This window comes from Cololabis saira, chromosome 2, assembly GCF_033807715.1.
Source record: "Cololabis saira isolate AMF1-May2022 chromosome 2, fColSai1.1, whole genome shotgun sequence".
Classification (NCBI taxonomy): domain Eukaryota; kingdom Metazoa; phylum Chordata; class Actinopteri; order Beloniformes; family Belonidae; genus Cololabis; species Cololabis saira.
Window position 1 is genome coordinate 39706622 of NC_084588.1, and position 18212 is coordinate 39724833.

Genomic DNA, 18212 nt, shown 5'->3' on the forward strand with positions numbered 1-18212 from the left:
AGGGGAAATAAACCGCTGTACGTCAGGTTGGAAACCGTCGCAAAGCCACCGCAGTGCACCATGGGAAATGTAGTTATCAAATACACGTTTATATAATTCATGATTTCAGCTTTACATTTCTAAAAATCTTGATTTCCATAGGAAATTAAAAGATGTCACAGTTTATAGAAATGTAAAAATTAGACATTTGATCAAATAATGAAGTTATTTATTTTAAATCAGATAGGTCAAGTTAACTTTAGGCACTTAAACCCAAAGTAGCAATATATTCAAAAGAAATTAATGTCATTCTTGAATTATTAGGTTGTAAGTGGTAAAAAGATGTGCAAGTTCAAGTAAAAAATGAACATCTACTAACATATCCACAGATGGATAACAAGACTGTTCCAGGCTCTCTCCATTAGACAACAATGTAATCATTGTGTCTTTCTCATTATCTTGTATTTAACCAATTTGCACATCTTCATACTTCTCTTCTTGAGCCATATCCAGTATCTGAACCATACCAGTTTTCTTCTGTCAGTTAACTTGACTGAAGCTGGAGAGAAATAAGCTGCCACTTTTGTTTGTATTTATTATTATCTTTTTTTTTGCACTACTTTTATTCTCATTCCAATGTATATACTGTTTATATTTGTAATTATATATTTTTTACGTTTTTTACCCTTTCCCTGCATGTGTGTGTTGAGTGTACTGCTGCTGCACAAAAATAATTTTCCCATTGAGGGAGGAATAAAGGACAATCTAATCTAATCTAATCTAATCTAATCTATCTATACTTCAGCCAATTCTTTTTGTTTAGTTTAGTTTAGTTTATTGTTTTGCACAGTTTAAAGATATACAAGAAAATATCAAATATAAATACTATACGGTGCAGGAAGAGGCAAAAAACCCAATGGGCTTATTTGAAGCCTCCACCGAAGTTATTCAAATTTCACATGTTATAAAGAACACAATTTTATTTTTTATTTATTTTTTTGTTTTTTACTTTCAAAATTAAATACTCGTGGGTTTTGTGATTCCTTTCAGTCTCTGAATATTTAATTCTGGGGCCTCCACCAGTGATTCATGACCACCGTAGTGGGTCAAAATGGGACTCAATGTGAGAAATATGACTTAATTGAGTGTGTCGCCCTCTCTTGTCCCCATGTGTGCGGTCAGAGCTTTTTTTTTATTGAAACTTTTGCCTTGGGTTGAGCAACATCAGTAGTACAAAATATACACTGATAATATAATTATAGTACAACATTAAATAAATAAATAAATAAAATAAAAAATAACTCACAAGGGTTATCTCATATTAAATCATATCTTTCAAGTAAAGAAAATAGTTTAAGGGCTTTCTTTTCTTTAACAAGACTCAAGACCTTTAGCTCATTTCTCCAATGGGTTACGGTTTGGTCTTAAAATATCTACATTTGTGAATGAAGAACTTTCCCAATAACACCAAATTATTAAGGACAAAGTCCAAATTCTTGTCTTCAGCAAAAAAAAAAAAAAACAAAAAAAACAAATATAACTGTCTTCACTGTTAAATGTAGCTCATCAATGTCCTTGGACTGTAGCCAGCTCTGCATCTCACTCCAGAAATATTGCACTGAATCACACTGAAAGAAAAGATGTTGCAAAGTTTCAATTTCCCTTTCACAAAAAACACAATTATTCAATTCAAAATTAAATTTTAATCTTAAAAACTCGTTTGTTGGGTAAATTTCATTTAAAATTTTGAAGTTTACCTCTTTTATTTTCGGTGGAAGTGGAAATGAAATATCATTTTTTCTTATTTTACTAATCTTTCCACTTCAAATTCCTTTAGCATCTTTTTATTGGGTTATGGTAATGTTCTTCTAGCAAAATGTTTTTAATGACTTTGTTAGTACATTTAAAGTCACAAAAATCTTTGGTTCTTTAACGGACCTGCCCCAACTTAGGATAAGAAAGTAATGACATTAAGTATTTCCTTTTTTTCCTTTTTTTTTTTGATAAGTCCCCTTCATCAAGAAGGTAGGAATATTATTTAACTATTTAATTATTATTTCAGAGTCGTTGATAGAACAGATATGGTAGTACTATCTGGTATTCTCAATTAGTGCAGTGAGTAGAATTTTTGGTTAGTATATTTGGCATGATTATAGCACTATGAAATACCGTATGTTTTGGTATGTATGGACTTTGACTTTTTTTTTTGTGGAAGTTGAGTTGTGGGGGGTTTGTGTTCTATGTATCTAAGGTAGGCGGCTATACCCCTCTTTTTGTGGTTGAAAATATAAAAATACAATAAAAAAAAAAACAAAAAAAAACTCGTAGTTTACCTCTTTTATTTTCGGTGGAAGTGGAAATGAAATATATTTTTTCTTATTTTACTAATCTTTTCCAAATTCCTTTAGGATATACCATCTTTTTATTGGGTTAGGGTAATGTTCTTCTAGCAAAATGTTTCTAATGACTTTGTTAGTACATTTAAAGTCACACAAATCTAACCCTTTACTGCAGGGCTGTGTCAGTGTCCGGTCAGAGCTCATATCGTCCCACATCCATGTGATGGTTTCTCCTGCTCCGTCTCTCCTCCCACCGCCAGCAGCGCCCCGCAGGCTCCGCCAAGGCTGATTTATGCTCCCGCGTTACACCAACGCAGAGCCTACGCCGTAGGACACCGCGGCGACGCGCAACGTACGGTACCCTACGCTGTAGACTACGCCGCACCCTACGGCGTAGGCTCTGCGTCGTTTTAACGCGGAACCATAATTGCTGCTCCAGTCGTCAGCCATGTTGTTGCGGTGACACTGCTGTCAGCAACAGGTCCTCGCTCGCACCATTTCCGTGACCAAAACTCCACATTTCTGCCTCAACTGCAACACCTCCGCGGAAACTAGGCTTGACAGTGTCTCGGAAATCGTTCAAAAGTGGTGTATTTAATCATTTGGGGCAACTCGGGCGCTTTGGAAGTTGGTGTATTTCCACCGCTGGTGGTAAGAGAGGTATGTTGAGTAAAACTGCTTATCTAAGCATGAGTGTAAGTTTGAAATTGTAATGGCACATGCTTTTTTTACATATACAAACGTGTAGCTTTCGTGAATTCTTGTAATATGATCTTTTAGCAGGAAATGGCTGTTTGTGTCCCCTTTTTTGGGTGCGGGAATATGAATGAAGAGGAAAAGTCTTTGAAGGGGTGATGCTTCTCTGTTTATCTCCAGTCCAGCTGGGATATTTTCACTTTTCATTAAGTATTATCTTTATGGACACATACTGTAAGTGTGAATAATAAAGAGTGTTTCCGCAAGGCGAGCCGTTTGCAGGAAAGTTGGCAAACTCAGGTCTTAATTCTCTCTCGGTTAAACTAGTCGAGCAGGTTGGAGGTGAGTAGTGATCAGGGAATGTAACTCTATCAGTTCATCTCCCAGCTACAAGACCTTCTCACTGCAAACACAAGCTCTCTGTGAAGTGATAGTGCTGATATTGTGTGTATTTTTTGATGGGCTGAAGTCCCACAGAGCACTACTCCCATCACCACTGAAACAACATCATCTTCAATGATGTCTAGTGGAGTCTCTCCAAACTGTCAGTCAGGTGGGAACCAGGTTTATCCTGGACAGTAGGGATGGGCGGTATGGACTAAAACATATAACACGATAATTTCTGGCATTTATCCCGATAACAATAAAAATATACGAAAAAAATACCAATTCAACTCCACCTTTTTAACTATAAATCTATCACCACATTCAGTCTTTGGAGCCCCCAAAACACTGCTCTAAAAGAATACTAAATGCTACTAAACTGCACCAATTGAATTGATAAAAACCAATTAAATTAGTACACCTGTACTGCAAAACTGTAACTTCTTTCTTTCTTTCTTTCTTTCTTTCTTTCTTTTCTGGCTCATTTCCTTCCTTCCTTCGTTCCTTCCTTCCTCCCTTCCTTCTTTCACGCACACGTACGTTGTAAGTCAGGCTTTACACAAAAACGTCATCAATGGGAATTTATCATTTTTACCGCGAGATGACCAATTCTTTCGTGGGGAATTTTTTTGACGGTATATCGTGAACTGTAAAATATCGCCCATTCCTACTGGACAGGTCGGCAGTTTATCACAGGACTGATTGTGATGGACGGCAGAGTAGGATTAAAGGGGACCTATTATGGCATCTAATACCTATTTTAAACAGGCCTTGAATGTCTTAAAAACAAGCTTTTGATTGTTTTTGCTAAGTAAATTAGAAATTCAGCCTCTGAGCCATGTCTTTATCTTCCCATTCTCTAACCTCATTCTCTATGAGGGATTCTGAGTGGTGGGGAGGCTATGATAATGAGGCACTGTGCTGATTTGCTGCCTGAATGACGCGATACACCGCTACGGAAAAATGGCGGAAGCTCCGGCCGGCGGAGTTATACACCGTGTCGATGTGAGTGTCAGCGACAAAATCAATTCCATTGCTTTATTTTCTATTGGACTGTCCTAACTGGCCACGAGCGACGCAGCGCTGCAGTGCTGCGCGCCGTTTTGAGCTGAACATTTGTTGGACGCCTTGTTTCTATTTTCTTCCTGCCGCTCGCGTTGAAAGCCAGTTGAAAGCGCTGTAGAAAACAGTCATGGATGAGGAACTGCTGATCCAGTTAGTTGAAATGAGAAGTTATCTCTATGATTCCTCCTCATTTCACTACAAAAACCTCAATAAAGTGGCAGCTGGCTGGAGGGAGATGGACAGAGAGCGTCCGATGTCACGCAGTGCTACGTGATAGCTGGACGCTCGCATGCAGTTAGGACACAGTGTTTAGTTGTGGGCGTGGTTTGCATTTTGGTTACGTAACGAAAATCAGCAGAATCTGAACGGCTCGTAGAAGTCACATCACACTGGACGGCTCATCCGGGCGGCTGTACAGACACTGCAGAATTTGGTTGCTTTCCTCTTTTTCTGAGTTGGCAGGCTGAGGGGAAACCACTTTATATATGTTAAAGCAAGAAAAATGTCAGCCCAGTTATAATTCTTGTTTTTAACAAGTTATTCATTCTGATGAATTTGTCTGCTATAATAGCTCAGATAGCTAGAGTTGTTGTTGTTGTAGTTACTGCAGTAGAAGAAGGTGAAGCAGATGGCGGCGATCTTCTTGTCACATGAAGGGTCCACTGAGGAAACTTCAGCTTTGGTATTCATGTGGATGTTGTTTTGGCGAGCAACACCCACCTAGACATTGTTCCAAATCAAAGGCACACGCTACAAACGGCCTTGCCACAAAAGCTACTCAGGAAGGTCTGGTCTATCAGCCTAACTGGACACTATCCAAAGGACTACATTTTTGCAGTTCGTAAGAGTTTTGGCTGGTATTAACTTGCCAGTGAGTTTCTTCAGACATTTCCTGCAGCTTTCTTTTCTTCTTCCTCATTAAAAACACAAAAGCATGCTAACGGAGCATAAGCACATACAGTATCTTAAGCTTCTGAAAGGAGCCTGCATGTCTGTTTAATATCAATTTCTCCAATTTACAAATCCTGGTGGGTATAGAGGCTAAAGACGGAGGGACAAGCTTTGCCTCTCAAGAAAACAAAAGCCAGTGTGGAAAACAGAATTCATTTAAAACAGTCCAAGTGGTCCAATCGTGCTGAGCAGCCTTCCCAATGTACAAACACAGCTTGTGGACGGGGAGATTAAGAGCGAGTGGATGTGGTGGAACCTCACTTTAACTTTAACCACCGTAGGAAGCGTCTGGGAAGACAGAACAAAGTAATAACAGAGAAGGATGATTAAAAGAGGGAATAAATGGTTAAAGGACACAAACAGAAGAATCATCAAGCAGAGGCAGAGCTGTGGTCGGAGTTGAGGTCACTGGTGTGAGGTCAGTGAGTGACGCAGCTGAGAATTAATAATTTCCTAGAATGACTCGCTTGTCGGACGGAGCCTATAAGAAGAGTTATGAAGACAGTAGCATAGCTGGTTATGTATCTTTTTGGGGGCAACAATACAGTCAGTGGGAGAAAGGAAAAAGGGATTGTCATCAAGACAGAGGTGGAATAATGAAATTATGACATCAAGAGTGGGCAAGATGTTTCTTTTCCAGTTGTATTATTATTATCTTTTTAAACTTTTGCCACTGCTAAATTGTTTTGTCAGAAAGATGCAGTTTAAGAAGTGTTCACTATAGCTCAGCGCTAAGAGATAAACAGATCCACTCAAAGATTGGTTGAGAGCTGCCGCAGCAAGTCAGGTCGGGGCCAGCCACATTATTTATCCAACAAGTCTCAATGTTGTGTGTGTATATACTAACTGGGACAGAAACGTTACGCTCTTTCAGCGAATCCAAAGCAAAGCCGAAGCAGGTGAGCGCTGACCCTCAAAATCCATCCAGATATAGACAAGGCTCAGAGGAAGTATTGGTTTTGTTTTACCAGCACACTCCAATGAGGTACCATTTCACCACGAGCCGGTTCACCCTGACCTCAGAAAATTTGTCAACGTCTTCAGTTTTAGTCCAAAAAAAAAAAATTGAGAAGAAGTTTGATTTGACTGATGATGTTAGACCTGGCAGCTAAATATGAGATTCAGGAGAAATAAGGAGGAAACATTTTTAATGTTCATAATAATTTCATATTGAACACTAAAAATACATGTTAAAATAAGTGCATGTGGTGTCTCTTCCTTTATGATAAGTAAACCACCTGCCTGTGATGCCTCTGCACAACATCTGCAGATGCTGATCAAATGGTGTTCCATCTTATATTTCCAGTTAGGTCTTATTCATCGCTGGTATTTATACATGATCCGTATCTCAATAAATGATTCTGAATTATTATTTCGCTTTATTGTCGGACAGGTGAAGTTAAGAAGTCAAACATACAAAATTAAGCACTTTTCTGACATGACAGTCACGCATTCAGACATAAAAAAAGATCAAATAAGTGAGGAATATTTAAAAAAAACAACCTGTAGACTATGTTTGTGGAGTTCTGATCCGGGAAAAATTTAATTTCTGTGGAAGCAGTAAGGATATATTTTCTTACACATTGCTTCTTCAATTCGACTTAATTAAAAAAAAAAAAAATCACAATGATACAGTGTAATATTTTGTGTATTTCTGTTAATTTACCAGTGTGTTTAACTAATTTCAATTCCCGTAAGAATCGGATGTGTAAAAACTTTGGAATTGAAAGGGTGTATTTTATTGTTCTAATGACTATAAGATAAGATATTCCTTTATTAGTCCCACTGCGGGGAAATTCGCTGTCTGTCTAAATGTCCTTGTCCGTACGAGGATATAATCTGCAAATTTCCCCTCTGTGGGACTATTAAAGGATTATCTTATCTTATCTTAATCAATAATGTGTAAACCCTTTTTTATTTAATTTTTTAACTCATGTAATGTAATGTATTCATTTAGCAGTTTAAGGATACTGAGGCAGAATGTTTTTTTTCTGCGTAAGTGTACGTGCAGGACGTTTTCAGAAAGGATTTGCATAAGGTTTGCAAAGCTGAGTCTGCCACACAAGTCACTGGTTCAGCAGGTCAGGCAGTCAGGAGACTGCCCCGTCAGGAAAAGTCAGGCCCCTCTCACTCTGGAAACATTAAACCTGAAAGCAGACAACCTGCTGCTATTTTTCATTTATTCATTGAAATTCCTGCCGTGTAAGATTACAAGAGGTTAAATTCCTGACTAGAGCTTCAGTAATGCCAGATGGCTGAGACTGTATGGGTGTATATGGGTATCTTTTTATAAACTGTGTCCTTTTTATACTTGAGAGCAAGCGTCATTGTTTTCATGATCAGATATTGTACTGTGTCCTTTTAAAACAACTGTTTCTATTTAAAAACATAATTTTCTAGGCGTCTAAACTGTATTTCTGCACTCAGATACACCGTAACGTGTACAGATGTCCTGCTGGGCTTGCTCTCTGGACTCGCAACATGTCTTCTCTTGGATTAAATTTTTTTTTTTTGTCTCAGATTGTTGTGACACAATGCTGTTACTAAATCCCAGTTTTTAGAGAGCTGGATATAATGCTGATGTCACCACTTCTCTCATGAATGTGCTCATTTTACTTCCCACACTTGTTCCAGATGATTATTCATTTAGTGATGTCAGACTGATGTTGATGTTGGCTTATCACTCTTAAACCATTTAGAATTAAAGCTACAATCCTCGTGTTGCAACACGTCCTACTGGGTTAAGGTGTGTCCAGTGGTCATTGAGGCCCACAGTTGGCTGTTTACTCATGTACATGACATCAGGAATCTCTCAGTGTTACATTTGTTCTCACCACTCCGGATAGGCATCGAGGTATAGCACACATGAGGCGGGATGTACATTGGAAATAGTATTGCTTACGTAAGACCAAGATTATCAAAAGAGGCCAGTGACTTAAACTTACAGAACACTGTGTATTTTATTACACAAATTGTATGTGGGAGTTTTTGCAATGAAAGACACATTTTACTGTACTTGCTGTTACTTTATCTTTACACCCACCTGTTTAAATTTTCCAGTTTCCCCTGTCACTCCATGGATTGACTCATTCTGGAACTGTGCAAGTTTATTTAGACATTTTTCTGGACTACATAAAAGGACGTTTGCTCTGTGGAGCCTGCATTAAGTTCAGTTCATGTGCAGATAATTGCAGCTTCATACAAATGTCAGTGCTACAGCGCACATTTGGCTATATATTTGATGGTATTCCTAAAGAAAGGGCAATAAGTAACTTAAATAAGTTTCTTCTGTAGGATGACTCAATCAGCACTGCGCCTCCACATCTAGAGAAGCTAGTTCAGGTACGAGGATCTGGTGTCTTGGACACCTCTCTGTCATGTCGGCTGAGAATGTTCTTTGGTAAACACAGGACATGCATGTCATACATGGCTTGGACCGACTCCTCGCCTTCGGAGGAGATGCCTGGGCAGAGGAGGGTCTTTATATACCCTTTTGGCTGCCAGCTTTTTTAATGTAAATCTGACAAATCTTTTATTTTTGTTTTTTTATCTGGGTCCCAGGTAACAGAGCAGGTTGTCCACTAATTGCAGGGTTTGAAGGGGTCATTTACAGACATTAGCAAGTAAAAGTTGTTCCTAATGCACTGAACAGCTTGAGCACTCTTTTAATCAGCTTCACAAGCAATTGACTTATCAGTAAATCCTGATCACCTTAGTTACGGTTGCGTCAGACAATCCATTGGCTCTTGGTGCAATTTTACAACGGTGTCTGCTTGCATTAAAACCATATCCCAAAATGTTTAAGATCAATCTTTTATTGAATTGCATTAAAAATTGACTTAAATATAATATGGAAGGATATGTGCAAAATATTATAATAGATACAGCTGCTAATACGATTTAATTGGAGGAGAGGGTTTAGAGATCAGAGTGCAAGCAGGAGATTCCTCGTCTTAACGTTGTCACGGTTGCAGATGACAACATCGAAGATCACTACTGCTCATGTACCACAGAGTAAGATAATATGTATGTGCTTTTAGTTAGTTTCATTTGGAAAAATGATTTCAGATTTAAACAGACGAAAGTGCAGAATCTTCCAATGTTTTTCGATGGTGCTGAAAGTTACTTGTGGAGCTGCTACTCAACAGTACAAGTTGGAAATAAAAATGCTGAATGAAAAGGAAAAAAAGAAATATAAGAAGGAAAGGGTGATTAAATGGACGTAGAGAGTGGAGGACCTGCTCCAGGAGGGATGAAGGAGAGATGCAGAGATAGAAATGGCAGTCAGCCGAGTAGCTCTGACCTACTGTTCCTTGCTTTTGTGAAAGCATTAGCCAGACCACACTATAATTTATTCTTGATCTAATTATTTCCCCTCTGCATTAGGAGACAAGTCATAGATCTGCCATGTTGCTTCCTAAAATTCACTCATGGTTCTGTAATGTCTGACCCAGTCTGACCCATGTCTTCCACGCCAATATATTTCCCCCAGCATCAAAGCTTTCCCTGCTCTAAAATCAATCATGTCTGCCAGTCAGCTGTTGTTGGACGGGGAACAGCTTGCGTCCCTGCAGTAGCGAGCAGGAAGTGCTGAGTAAAAAGAGTGGAATTCCTCTCCTCCTTTTCCTCCTCCACCTTCATCATGTGAGTGTGACTGGCTGACAGCAGAGATAATCACAGAGGAAACAGGTGTTCAGCACAACTGTGACAACTAAAGCTTCAGAAACAATGTCACAACTTCTTTCCCAGTGTCCCCAGTGACGGCTGAGTGTATCTACTTCGAGAAAATAGTTGATTTAGAGATGAAAGGAGTATTATGTGTTAGATTTGTTCACTAGGATTTGGATTTAATGCATAAAATGTATTCCTTTAAGTGCTCTTCAGTTATCTCACCTGTCCTCAACAGTGACCTCCTCAAGCTCTCAATTCCACAGCAAAAGGTGTTTGAAGTATAAATATGGAGGTTTTATGGTTGATTGATTTCAAACGGTGGCAAAACAACATTTCAGCCTGCGATGAGACCTATAAATATACCAGTAAGACTCAGCACAGGTTACTGGTCTTTTGTTAGCAAGAAAACATGGTTTATTTAACCTGACCAGGCACAGTTTAGGAGACATACCACATGCTTCTTTCCAGCTGTCCCTTGCAACATTTAACAAGAATTTAAGCCCAAGGCTGCGTTAGCAACATTCCCGTTCACTATTATTGTGCAAGTGTGCTTATGTTAAGTGGTTGTACTGTTAACGTTAGTTAACTGTTAGTTATGTGTGAGCATGCTTTCTTGTAAGATGAATCAATACCAACCGACTAAGACTGAACTGCATTTTTTATCAGTTTGGTGTGCGGTAGTGTGTACTTGCTTTCCTGAGCTGTCAAACTCACTACTGCATACTATGAGGTAAAGTGACGTTAAGGGGCTTACGCAATCTGAAAACAAGTTGCTTTGGAGAGCTTTAAAGTTGTAGGTCACATTCATATTACAATATTGTGGTTTTAAAACTTTTGTTGGTTTCATTTGCACCAAAACGATCCTCACCCACATTAGAATTTCCGCTCTGAGTCAGAAAAGATCTTCATCCATATTAAACTGCTGCCAGGGCTGTTGCCAGGCAGTTTTTGCTGGGGTTTTAGTCTCAAATGTCATTTCAGATGCTGAATTATAATATGAAACACTGATCACAGTTCTGGAAGCACAATGACATCTACATGCCACTTAAAAAGACTTGTTTAGATGCAGAGTCCCCTCTGGGGAGAGGGGACTCTGTGGGGGCATTGCTCCTTAGACTACTGCCTATGACCTGACCCCAGATAAGCAGTAGAAGATGGATGGATGCATGGATGGATGGATGGATGGATGTTACCCATATAGACGAATCCGGCGACCGGTTTGTGTGCGCCGCCATCTTGCGGCGGCGCCATCGCTGCGGTGGCAGGTGTCAATCTGCCACCGCAGCGCTGTTATTGTAACCTGACGCTCTACAGCATCATTATAGCTGGATTGATGATGTTAGACAGTGGCCTTCCATAAATAATGAAGGTATCTTAAATTAATGCTGATGTTAATTTATAAATAATGATTTGTTTGAGCGATAAGCAGGAAAGAATAGAGGAATAGGGAGATAAGGGAGTGTATGATTAAACACTGTAATATAGCTCTCTCCACCTCCTCTCCTTACGAGGCACGTCTGCACAATTAAATATTACCTGTTTATGTTTTGTTTTATTTTAGGTATCCAAGAATATTTTATTGATCGCCTGGCGTCCGATGACGAAAAAAAACGCAATTACAGGTCTCTAATTGAAGGGCAGAACTATCTCAGCTCCGGATGATACAGAATACATACATACATAACCCCAATCTGCAGATAAAACTAGTTTGTTGAGGAAAAAATATCAACTCTATTTGTAGCTGCAGAAGAAAAAAATAATCTCACGAGGAAAAGAAAAATATTGCTCACGCCATCGGAGCCTCTTCAGCATAAAAAAAAAGAAAAGAGAAGTAAGAGTAATAAAAAAGATGTAGGCTACTGTATGTTGTTATATTATACTAATTTATTGAAACACATGGCGAGTCAAACATTTACCAAAGCAGCTGCCAAACACTAAACAAGGTAGTAAGACGGTGGTTCTGCAGAACTGCGGCAGTAAATCCTCATCGGAGCGTCATTCTTTAGTAGTGATTTCATATGAACCCAAACCGTTAATAATCATTATTTTCTCCATATACTGCTCCCTGGCTTCCTTGTTTAAGGTATCCAGGTAAATTCCAGTTCCTTTCCAGCAGTTTAACATCTTTTTTTGCGTTCCGTCTGTTCACTTGGTGAAACAGAAAAGTAGTTTTGAAAGTCCCTCCCGTCTTCATTCACTATCAAAACAAATGCACGTGACGGGACAGGAGTGTTCCGATGATACAAATACATTAAGAGAGCCTGGCAGGGAGCGGAGTAATAGATCCATACGTATATATGTCTATGGGCTGGAGCGGAGGAGCGGAGCCGCCACCGCAGTAATGGCGGCCGCTCGACTTCCGGGTTTCGCCGGATTCGTCTATAGGACTAGATATGATACTGCTAACTAGCTTTGTGTCTGGTGCTTGATGGCTCCGCAATCGAATGTAAACCCACAATGCTGATAGCGATTAAAGTTGTCTAGTTGTAGCACCAGCTAGCTAAATTATCAGAGGCAAGGCTATGTTGCTACTTATCAAATGCAGTTAATTAACCTTTGGTAAAATTAGCACAGCTTCAAGCATTTTTGTTTTTGTTTGTTTTCTCCTGAACATTTTTAGACATTCTTGTTGATCTTCTGGACGTTTAGCCCTATTTTGTTTGGATTCAAGAAATGGAATAAAATAAACTCCATTGCGCGTCCTCTCGGGATACCTGGACTTGGTATTATACGTTCCCCAGAGACATCACATAAAAATGTTTTCGGTATAGAGAGTTTCCAATGTTTTTCTATGGAGCTGAAAAGCGCAGATGTCCAGGCTGCAGTTCCTGTGAAACTGATACTCAGCGGATTTGGCTCATCTGTGCTTGAAGGGTGGGTATTACAGAAAGGTCAGTTAGGACTGAAGACTATCAATTGAACGTTTGAAGTCTCAAAGCTTTAAAATATAAGACACAAAGCGCAGAACTAAAATGTTTCTCAAGGTGATCCATAGCAATTGAACCTTGGTGTTCCTTTTACAAATCTGGTATAGTCATGTTCCTCATTATAGCAAAATAGAATTGTACGGTAATATCTCTGGCTTATCACAATAGAAAACGGATAATATTGGAAAAAAAGGCATGTCTTTGCTTTAGATTTATTCTGGTTATTTAGCTACATGAGAGGCTTTAACGATTCCAGCCCACTTGTTTTTGCTTTTCCCTCCATGGCCATAAAAAGCAGAAAAGCATTTAGATGTCAATACATGGAAGGTTGAAATCGTATGACAAATCGCGTGAAAGTGAAAGTTTATTCATCAAAGAAAACCCAATAAACATCTGTCTTGATTGACACAAAATGTGATGCAGACAGATATGTGCTGCATCTGTGTTGACGTTAAATTACAGACTGCGGATTATCAACATGTCTGTTTGCAACTCTGTTCTTTGCGCTGCTCCTGGTATACTGCTCAGGTCATGGCTAAATGAAATGGTTGTTCAGGATGTCACCTACAAAATAACACACTAGTATTAGTACTTATGACTATAATTTGTGAATATAGGCTTGAATACAGAGTGCTCAATGGTAATGGATGGGTGATGTTTGTAGGGGACTAAGTGATGGGGATGACCACGAACACGGCAGACTAGCTGCTCAGCAAAAAACTTTGGAAATTTCTTAAAGACGTTTGTGTGAGCTTCAATCCAGGACACTGCCGGTCCTTTGTTCAAATTGGTGTCTGGGATATTACTGAGCAGGGGGCTGAATCCATTAATTGTTGTGCCAGATTAGCTTTTGTAGTGTTTGTAGCACTGCTCACTGCAGTGTCAGTGTGGATAGTACTGAAATAAGCCCCAGTAGTTTAAAAGGTTTGGGACAAGGCCAGACTCCTCCTGAAGGAGGGGAACAGGAGAAGCCCTGTTTATGACTGCTGACTGACCAGAATCAGTCTCCCTCCCTGATCTGTCTCTGTGTTCCTCTCTGCCGTTTTTTCCGTCAGTGACAGCACCATCACGTCTCAGCTGCAGTATTGACTGATGATTGGACTGTGACTTTGTGTTCAGCAGATGGCTGTGAGCAGTGTCTGAGGACGCCACTGGGAGTTCTCCAATTGCAAACATGAATGGTAAGACCACTGTTTTTTGTGTGCAAAGGCAAGTGTGTGTGTGTGTGTGTGTGTGTGTGTGTGTGTGGGACAGAGAGAAAAAGAGAAAGAGAGAGAGGGGTAGATCTGCTGAGGCCAACACAGTGCCAGTTCTTTTAACAGTCCAAGTTTCATGCCGGTGTTTTACATAGTGTTTTAGTAGTTTGGCTCTTGCTGTTTCTTGTTAATTTGAGGCTCCATGTTCAGTCGTTGTTTTGTTGTTGTACTCTTGGGTCAAAGGAGCCCATTTATTATGCATTTTGACACCAATGTTGTTAATGTTTCAGTTACTGGTCCGAAGTTGCACTTAGTCTAAGTTTTTATAACATCACATTCTTTACCGATGCAGCATGGAGGGTTTAGTCCAATCTCAGACGTGTAAATACCAGTAAAAGATGTGAGCTTGCTCTGCCCTCCCACACCGAGTTTCATTATCATTTTGTCAATATCAGTTGTTTCCCACCATGGACGCTGGCCTCAGGGTGCTCCCTTATCTCGTCTGTGTGTGTATGCGTCAGCATCAGTGTGAGCATCTGTGTTCCTGTCAGTTCGTGTTATAAAATGTTTTTATTTTATTTATTTTTTTTACTGTTTTTTAATAATGGGAAGTGTAGACTTGTTTGGCTTGCTCTGGTTCATGTTTAGCAGTTAAGTGTTTTCTGTATGTGACTTACTTTCAATTTATTCTGTGCTGATAAAAACACTTTGGGACATCGTTTCCTTTCAATGAATTTGTCTGGAGAATCACATTTTGTTTTTGTTTTTTTTTGTAGGTGGTTCAAGTATCTGGGCAATATCTCCTGAGGAGAGGACCAAACATGACCAAAAGTTTGATACTCTGTCCCCGTCCATGGGCTGTGTGTCAGGTACAAACATTCACACGCTCATTCGTGGGTGCTCTATATACTCCTGTACTTATATTCCCTTTACCATAAACCGCTATGACATGCAGCACATGTTAACAAGCTAAAGTGACAAAGTAACATTTGAAAGCAGCAGAACGTTAGTTTCCAGTATTTTTATTTTTTTCTCTCTCGTCTCTCTTCAGGAGAACAAGCCAGGAAGTTTTTCCTCCAGTCGGGGCTGCCTGCCTCAGTGTTGGCTGAGATATGGTGAGAAACAAATGTGCAATTTCCAACATGGAAACATTGTCTTAATCATGAGTTCTCTGTAAGAGTTTACTGAAATGAAATGCATAACAGACTCTTCACAATGTTGCCTGTATGTTTTTTTGTTTCCTTCTGTCTCCTAGGGCTCTGGCTGACATTAACAAGGATGGGAAGATGGACAGGTTGGAGTTTTCTATTGCTATGAAGCTAATAAAGCTAAAACTCCAGGGCACATCACTTCCATCAGCGCTGCCAATCATCATGAGGCAGCCTCCAGTGCCCGTTCCCACCCTTAATAACCCCAGCTCATCCATGTCCAACGCTGTCTATGGTATATGCTTTTTATTGATATAAGACTGTACACTGTGTGGTAATTTTTTAGAATTATTAAGTGTGGCTTGGTGGTTAAAGAGACTGCAGAAATGCAAAGAGTCACATAAGATGTAAATGTAAGACAAAAAACATGCACATGTATTTAGTTTCATTAAAATGGCTGTATTGATGTGTATTCATCGTAGGTATTGGTCCTATGTCCATGATGCTCGGACCAAATCTGCAGACGTTGACTCCTGTGGCAGCCCCTGGACTTTCGTCTTTGACCCCAGTGACGGGCCTCAGCCATCTGGTTCCCACGGCAACGGGACTGAACCCACTAATGGCTTCAGTGCCAACCAGGCCCCTGATGCCCGCTGTTGGAAACACTGCACTGTCGAATGGCACCATGGGACTTCTCCAGCCAATCCCCACTGGATCTCTGGTTCTTGGTAGTTGTGATTGTCATTTCTATCTTTTTGCTCGTCTATTTTGTCCCATGGTAATATCCATCAATCAGTACTCTGAAAGCAAAATGGCCGCACCTATAAATTAACCGAAATGCTTAAGTGAGTACTCAGGTCTGGGTTTTCTGCATTTCCACTGAGGACTGATATAGAGTAAATATTACACAATTCATTATAAAATCTTTCAACCACAGTTTACAGACGCGAGCCAGTGGAGGAAGGAAGTGTAATTCAGCTGCATTAACTCAGAGTCTGCCAGTGAAGCAGCTTCCGTCAGGGTGGTGGCTGAGGTGTACGTAGTTTTATTTGTGCTTTACAATGGAACAAACGATCAACGATCAAAAATTAACATTTCATTTCTCAGATTTCATAGATGATGATCTGTTTTCTTTATGCATTTTAAAAAAAGTTTAATGTACTGGTATACATTTTAGAGTTGTTATCATTCTTTCTCCTAATTCTTTGGAAAGCTTGCTCAGCGACCACATCTCATATTGTTTACTGTCCCATATGTTTAAACCAAACTTAAACAGTCATGTTTAACTGATGTAAAAAATAAGTACGTCTATTTCTGTAGCAGGACTCAGAAATGCTTTCACACATGCGCTGCAGCCCTAAAAAATCTCCAGAGATGCTCCACAGGGTCGCCAATTGAGACGCCGTTAACGCCGCTTAGTGATGTAATGTTTAGCAGTCACATTTATTTTGAATAAGCGAATATGCTGTTAAGAAAAGCTGCTTCACTGGGTTTTTTTACCTGTGGATATGTTCAGTGGTTTTGACAATAATGCAAAAAACAGCACCGAAAGCAACCTCTTTCACCATTATCGATCGAACATGGAATCCAAGACACTGAACTGTTCACATAAACAGTAACCGTGTAGAAAGTCTGCTCCAAATAGGCTATTATACAGAAAATTTGTCTCTGAGTGGTGGGGTGGGCTCAATTTAACAGATTTTATGAGCTATGAGACGGGTTAAAAACAGAGGATAACTGAAATAGAAACAGGGAGGGGTGAATAAGGTGCTAGGAGGGCGTAGCTATTTGGAAATACCAGCATACCAGCAGCACCAACACTGTCATAACTACCTGTACATCCAGTCACTTACATCTTTTATGAATAAACACTTGCATGGCTGGATCTCCTGTGATGTAGCTTAGGATGGTCTCATCTTTTGATTACCACCCTCTTGATATTTAATGTAGCATGAGAGTGTTTTAGGAGAAATGCTCTGCCTGTATGTACAGATTATGTTTTATTTATGAAGTTCTGAGGGGAAAGGGAATGATATCTGATCCTGTTGGGTCTGTTGTCCCTGTCTCATCTTCATACAGACTGCTACCCTGTTCTTGGAGGATATAGTAGTGATTGGATCGTAGTGCAATAATGATCCTCTATGGCCCTTTTTTTTATTTTTTCTAAAGACGGTTGAAACATTAAAGGAAAGGAAGTTGTCGCATTTTGAATATGTTGTCAGGTGTTTGACTAAAATGTTGCAAATGAATGTGTATGTTCACTTCAGGCCTACCTCTTTCTGCATCTTCTTACTCCTCTCCGCTTGGACTCTCCTCATCTCCTGGTACAAATATGACCTCTTCACTGCTGGGCATGGCATCTGGCAGGTAAGACACACACAGAACTCTGTAGGGAAGCGGTTACAGGTTTTGTATATTGACTGCCTCATTTGCGCTGTTAATTTAAAAGTGTGCAAAAACCCTACACAATTTGGTGTGATGTTTGGTGTTTTCCTTCTTCCAGCCCGGCGTCATTATCTCCGTCAATGATGTCCTCCACGGCTGCTGTTCCCAGTGACTGGGCCGTGCCTCACGCCTCTCGACTGAAATACAGACAGCTGTTCAACAGCTTGGATAAACAAATGACCGGCCACCTGACTGGTATGATGTGTTTGCATCTGTGTCGTACAAAACGAGCAATGTGTGGAATGCAGGTGTGGGACTCGACAGTCCCCGGTGGTTTCATAACCGTTACCGTGCTCTTTTGTGCATTTGAGCCAACTGTGGCTTGTGAGCGAAGAATTATGCAACTCAAGGGATGCGTGGTTTTACTTGTGGGTGTGTTTAGACACATGGTGGTTTCACAATGCACACACA

General features: G+C 39.9%; 1 protein-coding gene across 1 annotated transcript in view; it reads left to right on the top strand.

Moving 5' to 3' along the window:
• The first annotated feature begins 2772 nt into the window (after positions 1-2772).
• The window catches only part of itsn2b (intersectin 2b), a 40335-nt gene continuing 24895 nt past the window's right edge, over positions 2773-18212 (top strand). Inside the window, exons 1-8 of the mRNA XM_061745344.1 lie at positions 2773-2978; positions 14132-14193; positions 14985-15077; positions 15260-15323; positions 15464-15651; positions 15839-16084; positions 17624-17723; positions 17860-17996. Of these exons, the coding sequence (XP_061601328.1) occupies positions 14187-14193; positions 14985-15077; positions 15260-15323; positions 15464-15651; positions 15839-16084; positions 17624-17723; positions 17860-17996 (835 nt within the window). The 5' untranslated portion in view covers positions 2773-2978; positions 14132-14186. The remainder of the gene's footprint in view (positions 2979-14131; positions 14194-14984; positions 15078-15259; positions 15324-15463; positions 15652-15838; positions 16085-17623; positions 17724-17859; positions 17997-18212) is intronic.